The sequence below is a fragment of the Pleurodeles waltl genome, chromosome 2_1 (assembly GCF_031143425.1).
Source record: "Pleurodeles waltl isolate 20211129_DDA chromosome 2_1, aPleWal1.hap1.20221129, whole genome shotgun sequence".
NCBI classification, from domain to species: domain Eukaryota; kingdom Metazoa; phylum Chordata; class Amphibia; order Caudata; family Salamandridae; genus Pleurodeles; species Pleurodeles waltl.
This window is the reverse complement of record NC_090438.1, coordinates 281866349-281878997: the sequence shown is the minus strand read 5'-3', so window position 1 is coordinate 281878997 and position 12649 is coordinate 281866349. Positions and strand designations below refer to the sequence as shown.

Below are 12649 nucleotides of genomic sequence, written 5' to 3'. Positions count from 1 at the left end.
TCCTTCAGATGAAGGCATACCATTTGTTTGTGGTATACTGTCCTGGAGCACCACATCCTGCTGACTATTTATCAAAATATGCAAGGCTAGCCACAGAGGAGGAGGAGTCAGATGTTGAAGAAGTGGAGGAATATTATTGGCTGGTAGTGGAACATTCCAGACCCCTGCCCATTTCCCTAGCAGAAATCATTCAAGCCACTGCCTGTGATGAATGTCTTCAGCTGCCAATCTCTGCACTAGCATCTGGAAATTGTCACACCCTCACTCAAAAGACCTAGTATCATACTGAGAAAGCAAGACCAACATTGGCCTCCTAACACAATGTTCAACTGGAGCTAGTTGGGTCTCCAGAAGGGCCCTTGATGAGAGGCCCAACTTGATGAATCTGAGAACCCTACAACAACAGGTGGTCAACCTTGCTCACACTGCTCATCAAAGCGGTTTTCGTAAAACTAAGTCCAGACTGCGGTGCAAGGTATGGTTTGCTAGTCTGGATGTCCTAGTGGAACAGACAGTATGTAAATGCCTGATGTGTCAAGCTGCTGGTTCGGCAAAGTCATTGGCATCCATCAATACCGAGTCCATTCTCCCTTTTCCGTGGCACAGGGCCAGGGCTGACTTTGTAAGCCTACCTAATGGCAGACATGTTAGTTGTCATAGATGATTTCTCAAAGAACCCGTAGGCCGGTATCATTGAGTCAACAACAGCCAGCCAGACTATACCACAACTGTAAAAGGTCAGGGCCACTCATGGTTAGAATCACACCCCATTGGCCCCAAGATAATGGCAAAGCAGAACGGTTCATGCGATCATTCAACAAAGTTGGTAGAATTGGACAGAACATGGAGAGTGCTCTTTTTCTAAGGGAATACCGTCTCAGGCGACATGCCAAGACCAAGGTGAGCCCCAGTGCTCTATGTTTGAACAGGGGGGAAACATCCTTTACGCCGACTTTTTTATAACGAAGTCCTGGTTAACGAAAGTGGAACAACGCTTTCTTTAACCACGACTTTGTTATTTTGTGCCTTAACCACGCATGTCCTGAACAACGAACATGCGTGGTTAAGGTACAAACAAGGGAGTCAGCTGAGGAGGACGACGCAGATGACGAGGCGACGACTCAGGTAAGTGGGGGGTTTTAGGTTTTGGGGCGGGGTTGGGGGGTTTTAGGTTTTGGGGAGGGGGTGGGGGGTTGGGGGTTTTAGGTTTTGGGGTGGGGTTGGGGTGGTGGGGCGTTTTAGGTTTTGGGGAGGGGGTGGGGGTCAGGGGGTTTTAGGTTTTGGGGTGGGGTTGGGGGGGTGGGGCATTTTAGGTTTTGGGGAGGGGGTCAGGGGTTTTAGGATTTGGGGTGGGGTTGGGGGGTGGGGCGTTTTTGAATTTGGGGAGGGGGTGGGGGGTCGGGGGTTTTTGGTTTTGGGGTGGGGTTGGGGGGTGGGGCGTTTTAGGTTTTGGGGAGGGGGTGGGGGGTCGGGGTTTTAGGTTTTGGGGTGGGGTTGGAGGTGGGGCATTTTAGGTTTTGTGGAGGGGGTGGGGGGTCAGGGGGTTTTAGGTTTTGGGGTGGGGTTGGGGGGTGAGGCGTTTTAGGTTTTGGGGAGGGGGTGGGGGGTTTTAGGTTTTGGGGTGGGGTTGGGGGGGTGGGGCGTTTTTGGTTTTGGGTCGGGGTGGGGGGTCGGGGTTTTATGTTTTGGGGTGGGGTGGGGTGGGGGGGCGTTTTAGGTTTTGGGGAGCGGGTGGGGGGGTCGGGGTTTTAGGTTTTGGGGTGGGGTTGGGGGTCAGGGCGGTTTAGGTTTTGGGGTGGGGTTGGGGGGTTGGGGTGAGGCATGCAGGATCAATGGGTGCCTGTTACTAATGACTTTACCAGGAATGCCTTTACAACAAAATATCGTTGTTAAGGCATTCGTGGTAAAGGCATTAGTAGTAACAACGAGGTCGGTGTTCCGACCTCGTTGTTCAGGCACTCGTTGTTTTGTTAGTGGGCGTTCCGTTGTACAACCTGAACAGGGCAATGGATGATACCATTCCTCATGTGGAAGAACTATCAACATTAAAAAAACAAGTGGCCAAAGCCCTGCAGCAGTGTCAAGCACAAAACAATCAAATATCCCAGACCAGGCATGCCCGGCGAAGATACCTCAAGGTTGGTGATCTAGTGCTAGTCTGGAATCGACATTCACAAAGTATATCCTTGCTGCCTTTTGAGGTTGACCTCTGGTGTGTGGCCTCAACAAAGGAAACCATAATAATGGCCCAGAAGCACGGTGAAACTATCACAAGAAATGCATCGTTCTTCAAGCTCTGCTGGCAACCAGTCAACAGGCCTGATGATCACTCACAGATGTCCTCAGGGGATGATGCAGGTAATGATGATGAGTGTTCATCGTAAAGGAGTTCGAGAAGTCCAGGTTCAACCCCCAACGATGATTCATTCCCAGGAGGCAGATGGACACCAGCCGCCAGTGGGATCTTCTGTCTCCGCTTAAAATGCATGGTAGGACAGTTCGAACCTGTCATCAGTTCCTGCTGAGTGCCCACCACAAGAAGAACCAGGAAACAAGGGTGGAACTCCCAGTCAGCAAGGGACTGAGAGATCCCACCTCAGACCACATCCAATGAGGTCACCCCTTTGAAAGATTTTGCAATGAACTGAGCTAATTGGTTCATATAGTTATGTCCTTTGTCTTATCAGTATAAATAATAAAGTACTTCATGATATGCATTGAACGCATTATTTACTGTATCCAGAGAGTAGATCTGAAAGCCTTGAGTTCTTGACAGACACCTCTTCTCTCTCTATCAATGGTGATACTCCCCAACATTTTAATATTGTTTACATCTTTTAATTAATATTGTCTGTCAAAAGGTTCTAGCAATTGGTATTATTTATGAATGTTCTTGATGTCACATAGGTATTCCTTCCACTTCGTTTTCAGTACACTTATGATGGAATCCACATACCATAGCTAGTAAAGGCATTGACTGAAGCACATGGAGTAAGGTGTAAATGTTTTGTATTATTGTAGTTACTGAAAAAAAATTTCTTATCAATAACATAATGTCATCAATTACAATAGCGATAGCAGCAGTTAGGTAAAGTATACAGTCATGTTGTCTTGTCTCTCTTTTTTATACGAGAGCCACTTTTACCAACAATATTATGTTTTGTTCTTCTCTCCAGCATGTTTTCTTAGAATTAAGTCTGATCTCAGGAATGCTTAATGCCTCTATTGGAATTTGTACTGTGTCATACTTTCTGTAGAAGATCTAATGATAAATCTGATGTTGGGATTGTAGAGAACGTTTCCATGTTTTTTTCTATAAAGATACGATCTCTATCAATTTGTTGTAATTTTCCCTAGCTTTATCAAGAACTCCTGGGTTGTAGTATCTATCAATGGCTTTATTCACATTTTTTGTTCCTCGACTTGATATATATTTGCTTTACTGCATAATCCTTTTGTTCTGAGGAATTCTCCATAGAGGATGGTCTTCTTTATTGAAATAGGGTGTCCAGATCTAGCATTTACTTTTTTATTTGCAGCTGTGTCTTTCCTCTGAATGCTTGACTATATGCGCTTGTCTCCAATGTAGACCATTACTGGTAAGAAAGTAATTTTGTTGCAACTTCAATCCGGAGACAATTCAATATTAAAAAGATTTGAATTATAAAATGAGTGGCATTCTTTTAGCTCATCATATATGGCTTGCCAAATCATAAATATACCTTCAATAAATCTTGACCAAAGAACCACCTTTTCATATTAGGTGATTCACCTCAGCACCCCCTTTTATGCAGCCCCAGAAAATACTTCACATAAGAGGAGTGAGCCTGGAACCCATTGCCATACTACTTATTTACTGGAACAGAGTATCCAGCGGCAACAAAGAAAGAGAAAGTTAGTTCTAGTAAAAGTTTAAAATGCTGGTAATAACTCACTGATTTAGTGGCCATGAAGAGCCATACTGTTTTAATGCTTTGTTTATGTTCATTTCAGGTGTATGAAATGTTCAACTCACTGGTATCAAGTAAGAGTCCAATAAAGTGTTCGATATTTGAATTTAAAATACCACAAGATAAAATGTATATATATATTTTTTTTTTACTGAAAAAACAAAGGTTGATATTATAGGTAAGTGAAAATGTCAGTTAAACTGTAACATTTTTTAACATAAAAAAACACTGAAATTCAACAGTTATAGCTACCTGAAGTAAGTAGATTTTGGGCCTGATTCTAACTTTGGAGGACGGTGTTAAACCGTCCCAAAAGTGGCGGATATACCACCTACCGTATTACGAGTCCATTATATCCTATGGAACTCGTAATACGGTAGGTGGTATATCCGCCACTTTTGGGACGGTTTAACACCGTCCTCCAAAGTTAGAATCAGGCCCTTTGTGTCCTTTCCATGAAGGAGCTGAGGAGGATGAACTTTTTTTAGGAAAACTTTTGTGAAACAACACCAAAGTTATTAGCAAACCAAAAAACAATCTTCCTATGGTAGCTTAGTCCTTACTATGACTACAGAGTGGCAACTCTATTTGAGATGTCATCAGTGATGTCAGCAACAATGTCATTGTACATGCCATGGCAGGAGTGCTGTAATATGCATGGTAATAAGCAGAATAAGCAGAGCATGGCAGGGGAACAATGTATAGTTAGCTCAGTAAACCATAACTGGTGAATTTATGTGATTTTTAAAGTTTAGAATGGTGTTTTTGAACTGACAATTTCACCTAACTTAACCTTTTTTTTTTCAGTGAATTTCTAATCTTGCATTTACATGAAGTAATATCTTATTAGCAGACCTAAATATAACATTACTTTAACCTTTGGAATTTTCAGTGAGTTCCTGGTGTTTTATTAACAAAATGTAATGAATTATTTTTACCACTAATTATAACGTCTAAAGGTTAAAGCAATGCTATAGATAGGTGACAATGCCATTTCCAACATTACATTTTATAATGAAAAGAACACTGAAATTCACACGGGGCAGAGATAAACAGAAAGACAGACGGATAGATGCTAGTATAGAGCCAAAACAAGTTTCAAGACAGTCTCTTCTTCAGGGCTGATTAAACATGAAATAAAAATAATATATACAAACTAGTACCAAAAAGGTATCCAATATAGCATCAGATACATTTATATATAAAATCCACTTCCATCCAGAATTGTACATCATATATGTACAAAAGCATAAATCATATAATCAGTAGCCTTATGTTATCAGCACTCCTAAGCATTGCAAGGTACTGTGCGATGTACTATCTCCCCTATATGTAGCAACAATAAAGGTACCATATCGATCTCGCTACACAGAGAGAGTTACTAACCAGATGAACTAAAACTTACTAGATGCACTCGCAAGTTGGAACAAGAGAAAACAACATCATACTTGGAATACAAATGGAAATTGCCCCAATTTGCAATATCGGAGGTAAGTTATATTGGCACGATTTCACAGTCTGTTAAAATGAGCATGTTCCTCCTGATATGGGAATCTATGTAAAATAAAGAATAAGAGCACATAAAAAATATAAAAGTAAAACTAAAAAGTCACCTGAACAAAGTCTAGTTATTCTAAAGTTACTAATAAATACCTCATAAGGAGCAAAATGAAAGAACACTGTTACAGCAAGAATCTCCACACAAAAAATGAAGCTTGAGATCAGCTGATGTATAAAGTGTGACTAATTAGCTACAGCCCACAAAAAGGAAAAAACTGTCAATGAAAGAGAGCAAGGATTGTCGTACAATGAAATCTAACAAAACCCAATCTAAGGTAAGAAATATTGCTATTATAACTCCAGAATCTCAGCATTAAGGCCTGAAATGATAATATCACCACCATACGATATTCAGTAAAAGTACACTTTTGTCATGCTTCTCCTTTTCAACAAAATTGATAACTTCAATATAACTGAAAGATGTAAGAGTGATCACTCACCTGAGATAATCAAGATCAAAAACTCAAATGAACTAGTACATGCATACAATGCCATTGGCACTCAGGATGCTGGCAGCCATTTGCAAAGGGTAAGATGGACTAGCCCTGCTTCGGCTAGCTATAAAGAATGGAAGCATACCAGCACAACATTAAATTGGGACCAAGAAGACCCAATCAGGGCATAGCAAATTTATTTAGATGAACTCAAAATCCATCTCTCAAATTTTAATAAAAGGACCCTGCAGAGATCTAAATGGAGGAAAAATAGAAAGTGGTACTCAAAAACTTTAAGGCTCCAACGCCAAGAAATGACAACTGAAATTAACGCTAACAACACTGATCCCAATCCTGCATTCCAGCGTGAAAAATTCTACGAGCTATGCAAACAATATAAAAAGAAGTCTGGTCAGCAAAAAGATCTCAAACTGAACAGGAGTGGATTGACATTATGCAGGCCTGTAAAACCAATAATGCCAAATCTCTGTGGTCGCTAATCAACCAACTGGATAGAAATCCAGCTTCCACTTCAGGCTACAATGTTAGTGAAACAACATGGGTGAGGCATATTAAATCCTTAAATAAAAGTGAGGACCAAAGCACTCTTCTATCGCACAACAATAATTGCACAGGTAAAATCAAGAGCAATATTGAGAAATGCAGAAGGAATAGGGGCACCTGGCCCAAATGGGCTTCCTTCAGCTATTTACAAACAAGACTGAGATTTCTGGTGTGCACACTTTTACTCCTTGTTCAATTTCTGATTAAAGGAAAAGGTAGTCGCAGAATCATGCTGTTGCTCAATTTTCCAACCCATTTACATAAAAGGCAAGTATGACTCTCCCGACAGCTGTGGCATGATCACCCTTTTGGATGAAGCCGCAATAATCTTTGCTGGCTTATTATTGGCAGTGTGGAACCTTGGGCGGAAAGAGAAAAATGAATTGCCGTCAATCAAACTGGTGTCAGAGCCAATTCTAGCACCAGAGATAATTTAGTTGCGCTCTCTATGATTGCTGAGAAATATATCACCAACAGGAAACAACTCATATATTCCTGCTTCATGGCTTTTTCCAAAGCATTCAACCATGTCATCCATAATCTCCTATGGAGAAAGCTGGCCGACTGGAACATTCCACCAAAACTACTAAGTTCCATCCAACTATTGTTTTCAAACAATTGCGCAATTTGTCAAACTTGGATGAAACAATGGCTTGTCGTCCAAAATAGCAGTCAGATGGGGCCTGAAACAAGGATGTGTTCTGGCCCCACTGCTCACCTCGAAGACGTCAAATCTTATTCACCAAAACTGGGTTATTGTTAGGTGACCTCATTACTATATAAGGATGATGTAGTTCTGTTGATCTTGACAATCACTGGGCTCCAGAGGCTCTTAAACAATCCCCCCGCTTACTGCGCCCAAAACAAAAATGTGGTGAACCTCACAAAAACTCAGATTGTAATATTCAGAAGGGACGGGAGAAAGGTAACTGACTCCTGGGCGCTCCCAGCCAATTCTGATGCTGCAGGGAGCCTATGCCTGCAGTGAGACAGAGGAGCGGAGCAGCGAGTTAAATGTAATTTATTTGAATGTTTATTCTCCCAAGCACGCCACCCCTTCCACACCCCACAAGCCGCTCCCGACTCACAAACAAATAAGAAAGACTATGGGGGTCATTCTGACCCTGGCGGCCGGTGACCGCCAGGGTCACCGACCACGGGAGCACCGCCAACAGGCTGGCGGTGCTCCCAAGGGCATTCTGACCGCGGCGGTTCAGCCGCGGCCAGAAAGGGTAAACCGGCGGTCTCCCGCCGGTTTACCACTGCCCTTGTGAATCCTCCATGGCGGCGGAGCGCGCTCCGCCGCCATGGGGATTCTGACACCCCCTACCGCCATCCTGTTCCTGGCGGGTCTCCCGCCAGGAACAGGATGGCGGTAGGGGGTGCCGCGGGGCCCCTGGGGGCCCCTGCAGTTCCCATGCCAATGGCATGGGCACTGCAGGGGCCCCCGTAAGAGGGCCCCACAAAGTATTTCAGTGTCTGCAAAGCAGACACTGAAATACGCGACGGGTGCAACTGCACCCGTCGCACCTTCCCACTACGCCGGCTCCTTTCGGAGCCGGCGTCCTCGTGGGAAGGTCGATTTGCCCTGGGCTGGCGGGCGGCCTTTTGGCGGCCGCCCGCCAGCCCAGGGCAAATCTCAAAATACCCTCAGCGGTCTTGTGACCGCGGAGCGGTATTTTGACGGGGGAACATTGGCGGGCGGAATGTTAGAATGACCCCTTATGTTGTTTGCAAGCAATTAATAGTCGACATATAAAACATTGCAAATTAGACACACAGGCCCTCATTCTGACCTTGGCGGTCTTTTCGCAAGACCGCCGAGTTACCGCCGCGGTGAAGACCGCCGACCGCGGCGGTATGCCGCTGTGCGCATTCTGACCGCTGGGAGCGTTCCGCCGGAAAACCACCAGCAGCCACACTGGCGGTCGGCGGGAAAGTGGAGACTGGTCAACCTCCACCGCCACGCCAGCAGAACACCGCCCACAGAATTACGACCCACATTTCTGTGTGGCGGTCTTCTGTTGGCGGTCTTCTGTTGGCGGTCACCTCCCCATGGCTCCCGTCGCCTCCCGGAGGACCAACGCACAAGGTAAGTTGACCGTCCGTGAGGGGAGGGGGTGGGGGGGTGTTGTGTGATGTGGGCGTGCATGGGGGTGTGCGTGTGAGTGTGTAGAGGGGGTGTGTGAGTGCGTGTATGCGGGCGGGGGGTGCTGCTGTGTCTATGGGTAATGTGTGCTGTTCGGCAGGTGCGCATGTCTGCATGTATGTGTGCGGGTATGTGTCCCCGTTGTGTATGTGTGTGTAGGGGGTGTGTATATGTGCATGTTGGGGGGGTGTGCATGTCGGGGTGCATGTATGTGCATGTCGGGGTGGGGGTGGGGAGGGGGTTCGTACCACCTCTGGGGGGTGGCAGGGGGGTGGAGGGTGTGGGGGGAGGACTCGGGTGGGTAGTGGGGGGTGGGGGAGACCCCTATCAGTGCCAGGGAAGGAATTCCCTGGCCCCGATAGTGCTTACCGCCATGGTTCGCACGGCGGTTCCCGCCCGCAAGAAACCGCGGCGGTAGGCAGGGTCATAATACCCTTGGCGGTCTTGGGACGACCGCCGGGCCGGAGTGCGCAAACTCCAGCCCCGCGGTCATGACCGCCGTGGCGGTCGGAGTGGAGAAGTGGCGGTCGGTCGCGGCGGGGACCGCCGCGGTCAGAATGCCATTTTTAATACCGCCGGTCTGTTCGCGGTCCGACCGCCGTCTCTCCGCCGACCGCCAGGGTCAGAATGAGGGCCACAATCTGCTGGTTGTTTATTCACAGTATAATAACCTAAGGATCTATATAAAATCAGGTGTTGACACAAATGTTTGACAGCTATAGAACTAATCTGGAGAAAAAACACCCACTTCGAAAGGTTCCATCATATTGATCCAGCAAAGAATTAAATGATTCAAAACTAATATATATATATATATATATATATATATAGTAGGACATCTTCCCGATGATTGTGAAAAGAAATGGTCTGCTAGGGACGCTATAATTTAATGATTTATAGTTCAAACATGGCAGCTGAAAGATGGAATCCACAGCACACACATAAGGGAGTCTGGAACAGTCCTAAATTATAATAATGATCATTACCAGCAGTGGTTATGAAAGATTTAACAATGGAATGCAGGTTAAATGAAAAGCAGAACGTAGGTTTCCCTAATTCCCACTACACAGTTTCCAATAGGAACTAACATGCTTCTACTGCATTGTCTCCTCCTTCCGAAAGAAATAGAAAAAGCATAGGGTTTTTTTGGTTCTGGTGTCAAGATGAGGTGTTTGTCTCTGAGCTAACCTTTCCTAGTTCCCTTAGTTGATTATGGCATGTATGTTCATTGTCAACCAGTGTAATGAATTGTTGCGACTAATGGCAGATATATCTCTTTTTTTCAGGACATATCTGGGGAAAAGATTGACCCTCAAAATAATCGAATTCTTACTATAATCACTTATGCAGGCTGTGGCATCTCTTCCATCTTCCTTGGAGTGGCTCTAGTCACATACCTAGCTTTGGTGTAAGTAAATACTTGTTTTCATTTTGCAACACACTCTGTGAAAATGTCTTTAATTCCAAATATATCCCACACAAAGTGATAGAATAATGACTTTCCTGCCCAATAAATGTGTCTTCATTGACAGTACTGAGCTTTGTTATAGTGCAGTTTTTTCATGGTTAGCTAATTTTCCCATTCATTTAATGCTGTATTCACTTTAAATATTTTAGTCATTTTAAACTGTAAGGCACAGAATATATAATTTTATCTTGAAAATAATAACCTAATAGTAATACCAAATGAAGATCAATTGAATGAGGACAACAATGTATTGCACTCTCCATGTTATTATTTCCTAAGTGCTTAAAAACGTTGTGTTTTGTTTTGTCAAATAGTTAAAGGTATTAGCATAAGCCTTCTTCTCTAAGACTATATCCTCCAATAGCTTCCTGATTAATTTACCAGAATTTATGAAATCCCCCAATATGTTCAAAGACTGAGGTATCCTGAAGTGGTGGATTTTAGTACACCACTTTTGCCATAGTTTTACTCTGGTTGAGGGAGTGTCTAAAATATCTACTTTCAGTGCATAGGTGAGCCACTGACTCCCCTATTCAAAGATGAACTCAGTAACTCACTTGCTCACTATCAATACCATCAGGGGACAGCAACAGCACTATTAATACATTTCCAAAGTGTCTCCTCAGTGACATCACTATACATCTCTTTAAAGGCCAGGGGTAGCCTATCGAAGCATATACGTTCCACTAGCTGTTAAAGGTTGCCTCCTTCATGTATGACAATTTTATCTTGCCCCATGCATTAGATTTACCAGGCCTTCTCCATAGACGTATGCAGTGGAATTCGTCAAACAACTTGTCCCTATTAACAAGCCTATGGTTCCCAGATTTTGTCCCTCAGGAAATATCTGCCTCCCTGACATCAATACACGTCAGTCTTTTTTAAGCACTGGCGCCATTGCAGCCTAGTACTAATCTTGTGCTAGCAGAGGATGACAAACTTTCAGATAACACCTATCAACAGCCTGTTGCTAAATTAAACCTCCTGTACCTGGCCAAACACCATTAGAAATGCCCTGGGATGTTGAGAAAAGTGCATAATTTGTGTTGCCATTTGAGGAATACTGCTTTAAAGTGTCTTGCGTGCTTCACATAAAAGGATGTGTGTGATAGTATAATTACATGTTAAAGTTAAATAACATCTCTGATTACTCAGAAAAATGATAAGGTAAAGCAGGATCATGATGACAAAATCATACTGGGAAAGAAAAAATACCCATATGCCTTATGCACAATTACTGCACTGAAGATTTCATAAAAACTGTAAACTTTTGTGACCAGTTCGAATTTCAAATGGTTCTCTAGAACCCTTCAACTGATATCTCCATTCAGTACAAGTCACCTTCATGGCTAAGAGGTCTCCTTCAAGGTGTGGATATTTCCATTTATGTCAGCACATGGGATAAATACAAGATGTTGGAGGATGTTCTCATACATCATCTCCTTGTACTTGTAAAGGAATTACCCCTACTGCTCTTACACGGGCGTCCATTTCCACAATAAACTTTTATCAGGTGTCAGAATGATATGCATATTTTCAGCTTGATCATTCTAGCTAAGTCATTCTTCATATTCTCCATTTTCTAAACACAAACAATGAAACTGGTTCTCTCAGTAAAATTCTAGATAAATTGATGATGTTTGTGAGTCCAAAACACCTATATGGGTTATCTAGAATGTGGCAGACATCATACTCTGTAACAAATGTGGCAGATATCCTGTCTATTGTATTACAAGTACAATATACTACACTGCACTCGTAATACAGCATATGGGATATCCACCATATTTGTGATGAATCAACCCATTCACCTAACTCGAAATAGTGCCCTATGACTCCCCCTAATATTGGATGTGGACAATCCACAATACCTAAGACTTTATTAGAATACATATAAAACCAGACACATTCAATCTAAAACCAAGATACAGAACATCTTTCACCTCAAACTCACACTTCTGAAGTTTGCAAAATAAATTAGTTCTTGATAACACCAGCACACAATTTCTTGATGTTCCTCAAGACTGTTTGAATATCTTAAAATGTCACCCAAGTAGAGCAATGCAAACTGATTCAAGACATATGAGCATACTGAATCCATAGAGCCATGAATAATGGTATTACACAATATTTAACACAACTAATAGTGAGTGTGAAAGCCTTTTCTATGTGTCACCTTTCTTTATTTTCAGCAAATTATAACACCTATTACATCAAGACACTAAAATGTCCTTTATAAGAAGGAAATCATGCCTGTCTTTGATCATGATCTGATTTAAATCTTTATAATCAAAACACAGTCGTAGATTATGGGGGTCATTATGACCCTGGCGGAAGGCGGAGAAGCGGCGGTAAGACCGCCAACAGGCTGGCGGTCTTTTCTTCTGTATTATGACCATGACGGTTACTGCCATGGTCATCCGCCGCTTCTCCGTTCCGCCCGCCAGGGCGGAGACGACTGCCGGGCTGGAGACCTGGGTCTCCAGCCCGGCAGCTGTCACAATACCGCCGCTGGTATTTTGAC

At 43.5% G+C, this 12649-nt stretch overlaps 1 protein-coding gene across 2 annotated transcripts in view; it reads left to right on the top strand.

Annotated features, from left to right (window-relative positions):
- ADGRG4 (adhesion G protein-coupled receptor G4) overlaps positions 1-12649 on the top strand; it is a 1350632-nt gene that overhangs the window by 1047899 nt on the left and 290084 nt on the right. For both annotated transcript variants that reach the window (XM_069212461.1, XM_069212460.1), the window contains exon 19: positions 9944-10065. In XM_069212461.1, coding sequence (XP_069068562.1) covers positions 9944-10065 — 122 coding nt within the window. The remainder of the gene's footprint in view (positions 1-9943; positions 10066-12649) is intronic.